Source organism: Leucopleurus acutus, assembly GCF_964270905.1.
Source record: "Leucopleurus acutus genome assembly, chromosome: 13".
Taxonomy (NCBI): Eukaryota; Metazoa; Chordata; class Mammalia; order Artiodactyla; family Delphinidae; genus Leucopleurus; species Leucopleurus acutus.
This window is the reverse complement of record NC_139155.1, coordinates 73,937,969-73,953,438: the sequence shown is the minus strand read 5'-3', so window position 1 is coordinate 73,953,438 and position 15,470 is coordinate 73,937,969. Positions and strand designations below refer to the sequence as shown.

Below are 15,470 nucleotides of genomic sequence, written 5' to 3'. Positions count from 1 at the left end.
CATTTAATCATCAGCCACCTTCAAATATTTATTAAGCAACTGCAGAGAGAACCAAGCCATACTCGGAGGTTAGAGACACTTGAACAGCAGGTAAGATCCCTGTCTTCAATGGGCTTACAGGGCAGAGGGGGAGACAAAAGGAAAAAAGCCCAGTGTACACAGATCTGTGAAGTTACAGTGAAGCGGGAGGGTCAAGAGGTTGGCTAGTTTTAACCTGAAAAAAAACCTTCTCAAGAAGGTGACTGCAGCTGAGACCTTAAGGGCTGAGAGTGAAAGGAGACGGACAGGTCAGGAGGCTATTTTCTGCAACATGGACAAGGGTCCAGACTTCGGGCAGAGCTAAGTGCTTGGAGTGGTCAGAAGTCAAATCTAACTCAGAGAATGCAGTTCAAGAAGCCCCCTAGACTTGGCAACTGTGTGTTTGCCGTAAATGCAGGGCAGAAAGAAAGCATTTTTAGAACCTTCCAAAGTGGGCCCGCTGCAGGCAACAGAGAGGGCCGATGCAAGGGCGGGAGCTGTCGAATTCAGCAAACCAGTGCCATGAAGGATGGGCGTCCAGTGTAGCCGACTCTGATTTTTCGAAAGAAATAACATACGGATTTTTGGGTGCAATCTCCTGATACTTTAAATACTGGCAACTAATTCGGAATTTTTGTTTTGTTTTGTTTTTTGTTTTTTTGGGTTTTTTTGTGGTACGTGGGCCTCTCACTGCTGTGGCCTCTCCTGTTGCAGAGCACAGGCTCCGGACGCGCAGGCTCAGCGGCCATGGCTCACGGGCCCAGCCGCTCCGCGGCATGTGGGATCTTCCCAGACCGGGACACGAACCCGTGTCCCCTGCATCGGCAGGTGGACTCTCAACCACTGCACCACCAGGGAAGTCCCGGAATATTTTTAAATACCACGCAGGCCAAGTAACACGGGTCTGCAGGCCAAATCCAACCTGCAAATTCCCATCTCTGCGTTAAGGTTTCCAACATGAAGAACGAAAAAGAGAAGGGGGTTGGGCACTCAAAGACCTAAGATCAAGTTTTTACTACATTATCTGTGGTGACACTGGGTGTGACCCTTTCCTCTATGTGCCCTGAGCTGCAGTTTAGCTTCCTCATCTGTAAAATGGAGGAAGCTACCACATACTCCAAAGGGCTGTTGTCAGAATCATCAACAATGACGAAGCACGTGAACATGTTTCCTAAACCTTAAAATGTTGCAGAAATGGGGCTTCCCTGGTGGCGCAGTGGTTAAGAATCCCCCTGCCAATGCAGGGACACAGGTTTGAGCCGCGGTCCAGGAAGATCCCACATGCTGCGGAGCAACTAAGCCCGCGAGCCACAACTACTGAGCCTGTGCTCTAGAGCCTGCGAGCCACAACTACTGAGCCTGTGTGCCACAACTACTGAAGCCCGTGAGCCTAGAGCCCATGCTCCGCATAGAGAAAAGCCACCACAATGAGAAGTCTGCACACCGCAATGAAGAATAGCCCCTGTTCACCGCAACTAGAGAAAGCCTGGCACAGCAATGAAGACCCAATGTAGCCAAAAATAAATAAATAAAATAAATAAATTTTAAACTGTTGCAGAAGTGGTTTAACACAGGCCAAGAGAAGGGAAGGGGCAATAACAGAGAGAGCAGACAACAAATGAGGCTGTGAAGAGAGAGTGAGAAGGAAATGAGCTGGGTCTTTGCTGGCGTGCAGACCGGAAGAATCTGGACAATAGAATCCACGTCAGGGGTGGAAATATAAATTTAGGAGTTGCCAACACACCAGTGATAAAAGAGGTCACGCAAGTAGATAAATTTACCTGGGTACCTAGGAGAGAAACAGGGAGCCCAGAAAAAACCTTTGGGAAAATGCAATGTTGCGCCCCACAAAGGGATCAGAGAAGGAGGAGGGGAAGGAAGCAGGGGGTTCTGCGGAGAAGCAGGTTTTAAGGAAGGGAGGGGAAATATGGCTGCTACAGAGTGAGATGCATTCTTAGCAAAAAAGAAAACGTGGAAGAACGGCCCAGGCTGCATTCAAAACAGAAAAAGGAGCAGGCTAAAGAAGTTAGCAGGGGCAGACGGGGTGGAAAGGAAACCAGAAGGAAAGGGGATCCAGGTGTATCTGCGGATGGGTCACATTAGACCACGGATGTTGACACTGATGGGAGATGCTGGAGGGGTAAGGGGGGCACGCGGGGAGTTACAGGAGGTGTTGAGGTGGAAAAAAGGGGACACAGCAAATAGCAGACCGTCCTGGAGGGTCTGTCTGCTGTGTGCTGAGCGCTCCCACGTCCACATCACGAGGCCTCCTGACAACGAGGGAGGCAGCAGCTCCAGGCTCAGTTCACAGCCCACTTGCAGCAGGGTCTTTCTGTTGTTGCAAGAGGCCTGAGTGTCCATGGCTTATTCAAAAAGGCTCCCAGACTGGCGTCCAGGAGAGTCGAGCCGAGCCGTCTGAGGATCCTTGCGCTGAACCGAGAGGAGATCCCCGGAGGCCTCTGCCTACCTTACTCATGCTAGCTCACCCTGGGTTCCACTCTTTCAAACGGCTGCAAGTGTGTGACTCGTTCTCTCCAACAAGAAAACAGAACAGAACATGGCTGTTTCTGCCAAGAGAGTTCTGAATAAGCTGCATTCCATTTCATTAAAACAATTACCTGAGTCCCAGCCAAGAATTACATAAAGCTTCCTCCCAGCACCACCCCTCCCCACCCCCACCCCCATAAAGCACACATCATCCTGCTCCTCAAACAGGCAGTCAGGCTGGACACGGCTCTGAGACCTCCCTAGGACGACCCCATGATCATGACCCAGCGTCCAGCCTCTGTATCCTTGCTTGCTGACAGACAGAAGTGAAGCTCACAGAAGACCCTCGGGCGAAGCACTCCCCTTACGAGGGCCGACTGGCTGCCCAAAATGCTTCTAGTAGGCACCAGGGCCCTCAAAGCCAAGGGGGCCACTGGTGCCGGAACCCAGCTATTTCTCCCAAACAGATGGGAGGCCTGGTGGACAGGATTTGAGTCTGCACAAACCAAGACAAGAGAGACCTGGGAGTGGGGATTCCAGGAGAGGGAGCCTCAAGTCTGGAGAACTGGACAGCCAGCGGAGCTGCAAGCAAGAGCCTAGGGCCACTCCGGCCTCCGCTGCCCACAGGCTAATGGTGTTCCTTTGGCCACAGATAGGAGGTTCGTGATGTGAAGCGAATGGCATTTCGTCCCCTCCCCCAGTCTCCAGCTGCCCAGAGGCTGCTCTCTGCCTTTTGTAAAGCATTGCTCTGCATCCCACCCAGGCAACCCCTTCCAAACTCCAACCAGAGCCCAGCATCTCCCTTGCCCTGACACTGGTCCAGTTAACATCACCATACCCAAAATAACTCCAGAGGCTCCCTCCACACCAGGGAAGCTCACTGTCTCTGCCTGGCCCTGTCCTTTTTTCTGCATGGGTCACCACATGCCCCCAACCCCAGCTGAGAGTCACCAGTCACCACCATCCCAGAACCACTTGGCTCCTGTCTCTGCCCACCCAGGGAGGCCGAGAGTCACTCAGGTCAACCACAGGTAGTCACTTATGAGCACCCCTGACCGAAAAACTCCAAGCCCACTATGGAAAAGCAAGGTTTTCTTACTTTTTTCCCAGCTTTTTACCATGAAAATGTCTAAACATACAGAGAAGTTGAAAGGCCATTGCAATGAGCAACCATATACCCTCTACCTAGATTCAGTCACAGTTAATGTTTTTGCCACTTTTTTGTACACACTTGTACAAATTCTCTCTCCTTCTCTCTCTCGACATATATACACAGTATATACACATATACCCCTTTCTTTTTTTTTTTACTACATCATTTAAAACTAAGTTGCAGACATCATGATATTTCACTCCCAAATACTTTCACATGCACCTAAGTAACAATGTTCTCCCGTAAAACCACAATACCACAATCACACAAGAAATAAGCATTAAAAGGCCATCTTTAAGGGAAAATTTGGCCACTGGGGCTCTGCTGGGCCTGGCCAACCACATATTCTGCCTGTCACTGGCCTAGCATCCAAGGCCTCCCTAGAGAGGCCAGCCCTGGGCCCCACTGGTTAGGCAATCAATCCATTAGTTGGAAGACTTATCTGGATGTGAATGGACGCTTGAGGCCGGATGTGTGACTCCAACTGAAAAGGCAACGTGGACCTGGGAGGCCGTGGTGGCTCCAGGCCTATCCCAGGTCAGGAGACCATCTCTGGACAGCCCGCCCCCCCTTTATTTTTTGGCCGCACTGCCCAGCATGTGGGATCCTGATTCCGTGACCAGCAATCGAACCCAGGCCCCCTGCAGTGGAAGCGCAGAGTCCCAACCAATGGACCGCCAGGGAACTCCCCTGGATACCCCTATGAATCTGCTGGTTTGTCAAGATTTCTGGGAAAATTCAACTTCCTAATGCTTTCTCTCCCTCTCTCCCTCCCACAGGACATCCTCAATTCTCCACCTCAAAAGATTCCTAGGACTTCCTCTTCTGGAAATGGGCTGGCTCCCAATGGCAGCCATGTGCAAACACCTGAACAAAGAAAGGAGAGTGTATGGGGTGGGGGGCACAGAGGGCTCTGATTCCAACCACAAGGAGTGAAAAGGGAGCTCAGAACCCGCCCCAGGTGCTCCGCAGCAGCTGTGCTGTAAGCTCTCAACCCTGTCTTGAGGCTAACAGGTGACTGAAGAGGTAACAGGTAAGAGAGGAATGAGGTCCTCCACTGAGCAGGAGACACTGCCACAAGTGCCCAGCATCCCATCCTCAGCATGGCATCCCCAAGAAAGAACAAATGAGAGGGAAGAAGTCACAGAGAACAGGAAAAAGACAGATGTGAGACACTGAACAGAGAATGTGTGTGTGGGAAGGGGCAGAGAAGATTTTTAGCATCCTAGAAATGGAAAGCAATCAAACCAACAGGCAACCCAAGGGCTTCCCAGGTGGCACAGTGGTTAAGAATCCACCTGCCAATGCAGGGGACACGGGTTCGAGCCCTGGTCTGGGAAGATCCCACATGCCGTGGAGCAACTAAGCCCGTGCGCCACAACTACTGAGTCTGCGCTCTAGAGCCCGTAAGCCACAACTACTGAGCCCGTGTGCCACAACTACTGAAGCCCACGTGCCTGGAGCCCATGCTCCGCAACAAGAGAAGCCACCACAATGAGAGGCCCTCGCACCGCAACAAAGAGTGGCTCCCACTTGCCGCAACTAGAGAAAGCCTGCGTGCAGCAACGAAGGCCCAACGCAGCCAAAAATAAATAAATAAATAAAATTTATAAAAAAAAAAAAAAAAAGAATCCGCCTGCCAGTGCAGGGGACACGGGTTCAAGCCCTGGTCTGGGAAGATCCCACATGCCGCAGAGCAACTAGGCCCGTGCGCCACAACTACTGAGCCTGCGCTCTGGAGCCCACGAGCCACAACTACTGAGCCCATGCGCTGCAACTACTGAAGCCCACGCACCTACAGCCCGTGCTCCACGACAAGAGAGGCCACTGCAATGAGAAGCCTGCGCACCACAACGAAAAGTAGCCCCCGCTCACCATAACTAGAGAAAGCCCGCGTGCAGCAACGAAGACCCAATGCAGCCAAAAATAAAAATAAATAAAGTTTTTAAAAAAACAGGCAACTGAGATCGATCCAGTATCATGAACAGACATGTAAAAACGGTTACAAGCCCAATCTGCATTTAAATCCCAGCTCTGCCACTCACTAGTTATAGAACTTGGGCAAGTGGGCACACCCTTTCTGTGCCTCCATTTTACCATCTGTAAAATGGGTAGTAGTAATAATAACGGAACCTGCACCTCATAGGGCCAACATGATTCAATGAAACAATGTATGTAAGGTACCCAGCACAGGGCCTGCACATAGTAAGTGCTTAATAAACATTACAGTAAGAGTTCTGCAAACACTGTAAAAAAGAAAAAGTGTTCTACAGATGGCTGTTATTATTAATGAAGGCACTGAGACCAGGACAACCCAGTGGAGGGCTGGAACGAGAGTGAAGCTGGGAGGAAGTTTTTTCAACATCTCTGGCCTTGGAACAAGGTAAAGGCCTAAGGGAAGCTTTGGAGAGTTGGCACACTCAGGAATAATGAATAAACGGGGGAGGAGGGCTGGTCAGCACATCCACAGTTAATCTGGCCTTCCACTGGCCAATGCACAGCCACCCCTGGGCAAACTGGAAGAAAAGAATACTGAGATGTTCCCTCGGGGGACTTCAAACCCACAATGGCAGGGCTCTGGCCCCCAGCGGCCTGAACATTTCCACACTAAGCTATGGCTGCCCAGCAGAAAGGGCACCTGCTTAAGAATCCAGCACTCCAGGGTCTGAATTCCAGCTCTGCACCTCACTAGCACACAGCCCCGGAGAAGATCTGGCCCTGACGCAGAGCCCCACTAGGAACTCACCATCACCCCACGGACCGCGCCTGTCACAGGCCCAGCAGCTGGGTGCCCTGACCCTAGCCTAACACACAGAGGCACCACAGATGGGTGAGCCCAAAGTCCAGACTTTCCATGGAACAGAGAGGCTCCGTAGCCCAGAATGCCCCAGGCAACTCCCCTGCTCCCCAGTACTCCCCCCAAGGACAATGAGGCACTGTGTTCCAGAGGGTCAAGACTGCTGAGAAGCTGCACGAAGACAGGTCCAGATTCCAGCAGCAACTGGGCATTGCCAACAGCTGGCTATTCCCCCTGCAAGGGATGGGAAAGGCAAAGCTATCAAGGCCTGAACCAGACCACCCTTTGCCACCATGACCATATGGGACGGCCCCCAGGGCAGAAATGTAAAAGGTACCTAGCAATTACTCAGGAGGTCCCATGGCTCATCCCCCTGGTTAATTACCGAGCATTTACTACCTTATTATGATGAAGATGACCAAATCTGGAATTGGATCAATCTGGGTTACAATCCCAGCGCCCCCCACTGAATTTCCCTGACTCAGATTTCTGCATCTGTAAAAGCGGAAATTAAACACCTCCCTCTCGGAATGGCTGGGAAGATACCAAGGAATGCTGAGTAGGATGCCTGGCTCCCATCAAGCGCACGTGATCATTATTAGCCCCCAGCTGTGGTCACTGCCCCTACCCCCACCCCAAAGTGCACTAGACACGTGAAGGAGGGGAGAGAGAGGAGTCAGGTCCGAAAACATAATCAGAGTGCATCTCAGTGTTATGAGAACTCTGTCCAGGAAACTCCAGCCAGAACTCGAACAGGGAGAACTCCCAGCCAAACCAGCATCTAAACAGTAATGAGAAAAGCCACCAGCAGCCACCCCGCAGCACAAAGCAGAGAGAACACACACGGAAGGGCAGGACATGCTGTGTTTATGTTTTTCTGCCCAGAGAGCTATAAATTTGTAACTTATTAAACAACACACGGTGAGTTTGTCACTAACAGCTCCAGGAAGGGGAGAGCTCCCCAATTTTTTTTAAGACCAAAAAAAGTCACAGCAGAGACTCTGACCCCTCTAGACTTGCTACATGTCAAACGCCCCTGTTTCAGGGACCAAGAGGCTCACAGCTGAGAGCACTCTCAGGAGAAAAATAAAAACAAGAGGCCTGGCCTATGTGTCCAGCCTAACTAGGAAAACAGCTGACGGGCAGGGTGCTGAGCAGCCATCCAGACAGCTGATGGGGCCTGAGCCTGAGCGCAGAGGCAAATTCCTCTCTCCTCCTGCACAGCCCATTCCTCCCACCCCAGGCTCCGCTCAGCCAGGCGTGGCTGGCCCCCTGGGAGCTTAGGCCAAGGAAGCTGGGCAGCCCAGATTCAGACAACTGAGGAGCCTATGGTGGAAAGCAGCAGAAGTTACAAGTGGCAGCCATACCCCACTGCGACCCCTCCTCAGGCAGAAAGGCCTCGGGGTACACAGAGCTGCAGACCTAGGAGCTAGGGATTAGGCTTATAGCCATGATTTTGTCATTCTGTGGCTGTGCAGCCCTCGGCAAGTGAATCAACCTTTCTCAGCCTCAGTTTTCTCAATTTGTAAAAGACAGGTAGTAATGATAGCAGTGGCCCTAAGGGGCTCTCAAAAAGGGCTGCTGTGAGGACAAGATGACTTGAGGTACGGGGAAGTACTCCTCGAACAGCAAATTTAAATTCCTACAATCCACTCTGCCAGGGCACTCTCTTTCCTTTCAGAGACGAACTCAGTTTCCTGGCCCTAAATGGAAGACTGTCAGAGGACAGGAATTCCGGGCTTTAACTGCGAACTCTAAAAAGCCTTTCTCAGTCCTTCAAACAGCAAGGGGACTGTCTAGAAGCAACAGAACCCCCATCAGCGTTTCAGAAACAGTAACTCTGCTTGAAAATTCCCGCTGGGAAAGCATTGAGACTTTCAGATTCTGATTGAAAAAATATCCCCCCAGACTCCTTTCAGCTCAGTTATTTTTATGTGAAAAAAAAAAAAAAACCTGCCTAAAAGCCATGCCAACCTGAGTGTGTTGGAAAAATGGGTGCCAAGCCAGACCCAAAGGCCGAACTATGCTTGGCAACCATCTCACTCTGCAAAACAGGCAGGACCGGACACCATACCCAGCTCCAGGATCTCGGGGCCAGTGGGGTGGGGAGGCACCCTGATCCCAAAAGGAAGCCTCCGGGAAGCAGTCAAGTCCCAATCCTCCTCCCTGTCCCCTTGGAAATTCAGTGCCTACAAATAGCCAGTCTTAATTTAGTGCCCTGTGTGCTCAGGGGAGGCCCATCAGTCCTGTCTGATGAATCCACCCCTCAGAGCCTGAGACAGAGAAAGCATCAGCGGTCACACAAGCCACCCACAGTCCATAGAGGGAAGACAAGGCTCCTACAGAGAAGAAACTTTTCCCCCCTCCTCAACTCCCCGGCTCAGAGGCCCTCCAGCTACAGGCGTGAAGGGGAGGGAGGGAGAGCGAATCCTCCCACTCCGGAGTTCACACCACTCAAGGCATTCCTAGAACCCTGGCACCAAGCTCCCTGGGTTTAGTGTCTGGTTGCAGGAGACACTTTCCCCTTCCCTAACACCAGATCAAGACTGGACTGAGAAGAGTAATTTGGGAGCTCCACTAACAACAAAAACAGTAAAACTCTGTTCTGGGCATCTTAACTTCCTTACCTGCGTGGCTTCCCGCAAGTTATGCTGCGGTGGGGGTGGAGGGAACGTTACCAGCCTGGACAAGTTCAAAGATGGCCATACCTTGGGGCCCACTTCCCACCTCATTCCTCTGGCATTTCACCAGAGTCTGTCTCCCCAGCTTACTCTTCTAGGACGAGGCTGATCTGTGATATAAAAGGGGAGGGGCTGGTCCACAGAGTGGCCAGGGCAGTCCGTGAAATGGACTGGGGGGATCAGTGGGACAGGAGGGAAACTTGTCTTTGTGGCAGCTCAGAAGCTCATCAGAGGCTGTGTCATCAGAGGCTTATCTCTAACTTGTGAATCTGACCTGTAAAATGAAAGGCGTCGGCTCGGTGGGGCTACTCCTGAAGTGGGGATGTCAGCCTGTGAAGGGGTGGTCCTCGAGGGGGTGGGAGCGGATCCTGGAATTGAGGGCCCAGCCTGTGAGATTAGGCAGCTGATCCCCAAGTTGGGTGTTCTATCTATGCGACCGGGGTGGGGGAAAGGTCTGTGAAGTAAGGGTCCCACAGCTGGGGAGGTGGTCAGGTCCGGGCAGTGGGGGCCCGTCCCTGAGGCGGATGGGGCGGGTCCTTGACGTGGGTCCCTGAAGCTGCTCTGGGAGATGGGGGTGGCACCCCGAGGTCGAGGGTCCGGAGGTGGGGCTGTCCTCGAAGCGAGGGGGTGGCAGCTGTGAGGACGGTGCGGGGCTGGCCTTGGCCTGGGACTCAGGCCCAGCGCGGGATCCCGGCCCCGCAGAGCCCCGGCCGGCCGAAACCAGAGCCGGGACCCGGGCCGCCGCGGGTGGGATTCCGCCTGCCGCTCGCTCGCGCCCGCACCGGCCCGGGGCCGCGCACCCCTCGCTGCCTACTCGCTCGGCCTCCCGCTCACTCACCGAGGTCGTCCATGGCGGGGCCGCGGGCGCCGGAGGCCGGCTCGGCGTCGCGCTCGCTGCCCGTCCCGGGGCCGCTCGTCACCGCCGCGCAACTTTTCCGCCGCGAGCCTCGGCCCGGAACGGAACGCGCCGCCGCCGCGCGCGCCCGCGCCCGCCGCGCGTCCCGCCCCCAGCCGCCCCCGCGAGCACGCGCGCCCCGCCCCCGCCGCGCGCTCCGCCCGTGGTCGCCCCCGCGAGGCTGCTGGACCCGCCCCGTGAGCACGCTGGACCCGCCCCCGCCGCCGGCCCACGAGAGCGCGCGCAGCCTGGACGGTGGGCGCCGCTGGGCGAGGCGGCAGCGCCGCCTTGTGGCCGAGCAAGCAGGTGGGACGCTGCCAGTCCTTCAGGCCCTCTGTCAGTCTTTCTCTGTCTGGGAGTCACATGCCTGACTGGCTAACAGATCCATCTTCCTGTCTTGACATCTCACAATCCATCAGTCACTCATTCATCACATGTCTGTCCACTGGAGAGTCAGATTTATCCGTCTGTCTATCTCCCAGTAAGTCGCCTCCCAAGGGGACTCTAAATCAGTACCAGGCAAGGCCAGGAACATTTGGAGGACCTTTCCTCGGGGCGCCCTCTGGATCGATGGCAGTGAAGCTCGCAGCCCAGGCTTTGGGGCCAGATTCAATATTTTCGAGGTTATATATCCTTTAATCTTCCACATATCCATCCTCTATAGACGGAGATTTTTCCGAAACTCTGCATGGAGCAAAAAGGACCCCACCTTAGACAGTAAAGGAAAAGTTACAGGGAAGTTACACCCAGCGCTGGGCATAGTTTCCTGAAACACCTCACTGCCATCCCAGACTCCAGAGGGGTTTTGCTCCCACAGACTCAGAAATCGGGTAATAGGGACTTCCCTGGTGGCACAGTGGTTAAGAATCCACCTGCCAATGCAGGGGACACGGGTTCGAGCCCTGTCCGGGAAGTCCCACATGCCGCAGAGCAACTAAGCCCATGTACCACAACTACTGAGCATGCGCTCTAGAACCCATGAGCCACAACTACTGAAGCCTGTGCACCTAGAGCCTGTGCTCCACAACGAAGAGTAGCCCCCACTGGCCACAACTAGAGAAAGCCCACGCGCAGCAACAAAGACCCAACACAGCCAAAAAAAAAAAAAAGAAAAGTTCCCCTTCCCACAGAAATCCAGCCCTCAAGACCCTCTGTGTCGGGTTAGGTCCTCCAGGAAGCAGATGTTGAGATAGAGTTGGAGGAATGCCTGTGAGAGAGAAAGAGGAAGAGGCAGGACTGGCAAGGAGAAACTTGGATATGACAAAGATAAGCCAACTCAATTGAGAGCCCTGGAACAAAATTTCATTAGAGGAGTCCCCAGTGGGCAGAAATGTCCAGGCCCCAATTCCCCCACCATGTTCAGCCATCAGCTGGGGATGCCCATGAAGTGTGTGGCCTTGTCCTGAAGGCCCTGCATCTGGAAGCTGTCATTTCTCAAGCTGGATGACAAGCTCTTTTTTGAAGGCAGAACCAAGTGGCTCTCCTCTGTGGATGCCACATTCTCCTCCATTAAAATTCAAGAGCTAAGACTGCTTCCCAGCTAGGCAGTCTATTACATGCCCTTCCAACACCTTCCATGTACTTCTGTGTTGTGGGCACTTCTCTCTGCTGTAATTTACATTTAGTGGTACGATTGTTTGATAAATGTCTCTCTCCCTTTCAGACTAAGAGTGCACAAGGGCAGAAACCATGTCCATTTTTGCTCATATCTGTACTTAGTCTGTGTGTTTCATGTAGTAAGCACTCAATATATATTTGCTGAATGGCTGGCAGATGTTGTGCCTGACATTTGGAACAAAGCAAACTGTAGTCCCTTTCCTCAGAAAGTTCACAGTTTAATGGAAGATTAAGATAGTGAGATCACCCATTCATTCACTCAATGATGAGATATTTATTGGCACTCCCTTCGAACAGGTCCTGTGTTGGGGCTGGCAATACAATGATGAATAAGACCGATATGGTGCCTGCCTTCTTGGGATTTAGTCCAAAAGGGCAGACAGAAGAGCAAACAGGCCTGTATGAAGGATGAATAACCTCACACCATTCCCAGCTGCCTGGAACAGTATATGCAAAGGCCTTTAGGCAAGGCAGAGACCATGGTGCATTGGAAGAACTAGAAGGAAATTGCAGCATGGAATACAAGGTGAAGACTGATAATGGGGGTACAGAGGGGTTAGCAGGGGTGCCTATCCTGCATCAGACACTGGGCTAAAGCTGGGAGAGGCATAAAGAAGAACCCACAGTTAGTCTAATTCACATTAAGCCCTGGAGTTTCTGGGGTGAACAGTAAGCTAAAACTGTAATAGGGGATATTACAACGGGGATGTAATGTCACATTTCCTCTAGAGGAGGTCAAATGCGTTCTCTTCAGAACAATAGTAACAATTATAATTGTACTATCAATATAATGAACAGGCTGTGGGCTGGGTGCTTTCCATGCTTTTTTGCATTTAATTCTGACCACAAGCCTAGGAGATGACCACTATTATCCCCTTTTTCAGTTGGAAAAGTTAAGAACAGAGAGATTGAGTTACCCAAGGTCACAGAGCTAGTAAGTAGGAAGTCTGGGATCTGAACATGGGAATTGTTTGCTAAGGCCTGTGCGGGAAACCTGCTACTGTGCCAAGTGAAACCATTATCCTTAGACCAATCCCAGGACATACACTTGTCCCTGTCTCAAAGGTCTCAAAACCTTTTTCAAAGCAATATTCCCTGGAGAGGAAAAACAAGACATCAATTGAGCCGTCAATTTTGCCCTTGGTGGGTGGAATTCTAAGGAGAACTCAGTCTTTGGAGTTCAGTGCTGGTGACCTTGGACACTCAGACCCCTGCTTGGGATTTCCTAATGTAAACAGCCCCAAAATACCTTTTCCTGGGACTTCCCTGGTGGTCTAGTGCTTAAGAATCCGTCTTCCAATGCAGGGGACACAGGTTCGATCCCTGGTTGGGGAACTAAGATCCCACATGCCACAGGGCAACTAAGCCTGTGTGCCACAACTACTGAGCCCGTGCTCTCTGGAGCCTGCAAGCCACAACTAGAGAGAAGCCCACAGGCCGCAACTAGAGAGAAGCCCGCGTGCCGCAACGAAGAGCCCATGTGCTGCAACAAAAGATACCGTGTGCCGCAACTAAGACCTGATGCAGCCAAAAATAATCAATCAATAAAAAAATTTTTAAAAAGGATCTTAAAAAAAAAAAAAAAACTTTTCCTCCCCTCGGGGATTCCCATCCCCCAGCCATCAGACTTGGTTAACTCAAACCAGGTTTTCTCATACTTCCTAAGGATGAACTGGCATTGCCTTTCCGCGCTACCCAGACAGGGGTCCATACGGCGTTGCTCTGGATTCCCATCATAACTTAAAGGGAAATTTTCACAATGTCCGGAGCCCTTGATGTCCAGCAAATGAAGGAGGAGGATATTCTCAAATTCCTTGCAGCAGGAACCCACTTAGGTGGCACCAACCTTGACTTCCAAATGGAACAGTACATCTACAAAGGAAAAGTGAGTGGCATCTACATCATAAATCTGAAGAGAACCTGGGAGAAGCTTCTGTTGGCAGCTTGTGCCATTGTTGCCATTGAAAACCCAGCTGATGTCAGTGTCATATCCTCCAGGAATACTGGCCAGCGAGCTGGGCTGAATTTTGCTGCTGTCACTGGAGCCACTCCTATATCTGGCTGCTTCACTCCTGGAACCTTCACTAACCAGATCCAGGCAGCCTTCTGGGAGCCAAGACTTCCGGTGGTTACTGATCCCAGGGCTGACCACCTGCCTCTCACAGAGGCCTCTTACATGAACCTGCCTACCATTGGTCTGTGTAACAGATTCTCCTCTGCACTGTGTGGACATTGTCATCCCGTGCAATAAGGGAGCTCACTCAGTGGGTCTGATGTGGTGGATACTCGCCCGGGGAAGTTCTGCACATGCGTGACACCATCTACTGTGAATACCCATGGGAGGTCATGCCTGATCTCTACTTCTATCCTTAAGAGATTGAAAAGGAAGAGCAGGCAGCAGCTGAGAAGGCTGTGACCAAGGAGGAATTTCAGGGTGAATGGACCGCCCCACCTCCTGAGTTCATTGCTACTCAACCTGAGGTGGCAGACTGGTCCGAAGGTGTGCAAGTGCCCTCTGTGCCTATTCAGCAGTCCCCCACTGAAGGCTGGTCTGCAGCTCCCACTGCTCAGGCCACTGAATGGGCAGAACAACCACTGAGTGGTCTTAAGCTGTTCTTCTACAGACTCTTAAAGTGGAAATAGGTTGACGGAAAATAGTCTCAAAAAGAAAAAAAAAAGAACTGACATTGACAGGACATTGGTGGACAGCCCTGCCAAAACTGCATTCAGGATCCTCATGGTGAGAAAACAGCCTCCAAGAAAGTAGATCCTCCATGGGATCACTCCGCGGCCGAATGATCTGAGGCCCTCTAGTCCATGGAATGTCAGTGTTTTCAGACATGTGCTGTTCCTTCCACCTGGATAGCTCTTGATGCCTCTTCCTGTCCCAGCCCACAGGCCCCTCTACTTAGCAGTGTGGGGTAGAGGTTAAGTGCACAGCTCATTGGACTGACTCCACCCAGGTTCTAATGCCAGCTTTGTTCCTTGCTGGTGGTGAATCTCAGACCATTCACTCTTTGTGCCAGTTTCCTCCTCTGTAGAAAGAAGATAAATAATACCTACCTGTCAGAGTCATCATAGGATTAAACAAGATACTACACATTTACTACTTAGCATAATCCTTGTCACTAACAAGCACTCTCTAACTCAGCGCTATCCCCTAGAAACAAAATGCAAGCCACATATTAAAATTTTTTAAATTTTAAAATTAGTAATTAAAATTTTTTTTAATTAGTAATTAAAAATTTTCTAGGAGCCACATTAAAAAAGATAAAAAGAAACAGTTAAAATTAATCTTAGTATATTTTACCTAATCCAGTCTATCCTAAATGTTATCATTTCAACTTGTAATCAATATAAAAAATATCAATGAGATAACTCACTTTTTTTAATAGGAAGTCTTTGAAATCATATGTGCATTTTACACTGACAGCACATTTCATTTCCACTAGCCACAGTCCAAGGGCTCAGTAGCCACATGTGGCTAGTGGCTACCACACTGGACAACTACCACACAAATGATAGCTGACATCATTATTTGGGGGGGATTTCAACCTAAAAGCCATTTCCCCAGAAAACCATTCCCTGGCCTGGTAGACTATGTCAGGGCTCCTGTTATTAAGACCTTTTAGCACCCTGAAAGCACTCCTCATAATTATACAGTTGACTCTTGAAAAACACTGGTTTGAGTGGAGTGGTTCCACCTACAAGCAGATTTTTTTTTCCATAAATTCAGATAGTACTACAAAACCTATGGTTAATTGAATCTGTGAATGCAGAACTGAAGATACAGAAGGCCGACTACGGCACTTAAGCATCCAG

At 51.2% G+C, this 15,470-nt stretch overlaps 1 protein-coding gene and 1 pseudogene across 3 annotated transcripts in view; one reads left to right on the top strand and one right to left on the bottom strand.

Moving 5' to 3' along the window:
* PXN (paxillin) overlaps positions 1-10,108 on the bottom strand; it is a 44,886-nt gene extending 34,778 nt beyond the window's left edge. For both annotated transcript variants that reach the window (XM_082853507.1, XM_082853508.1), the window contains exon 1: positions 9,975-10,108. In XM_082853507.1, coding sequence (XP_082709633.1) covers positions 9,975-9,987 — 13 coding nt within the window. In that variant the 5' untranslated portion in view covers positions 9,988-10,108. The remainder of the gene's footprint in view (positions 1-9,974) is intronic.
* Positions 10,109-13,009: 2,901 nt separating this feature from the next.
* LOC309970234 (small ribosomal subunit protein uS2B-like) lies at positions 13,010-14,257 on the top strand (annotated as a pseudogene). The gene has a single exon. The product of its transcript is annotated as a small ribosomal subunit protein uS2B-like (transcript).
* The last annotated feature ends 1,213 nt before the right edge of the window (positions 14,258-15,470 follow it).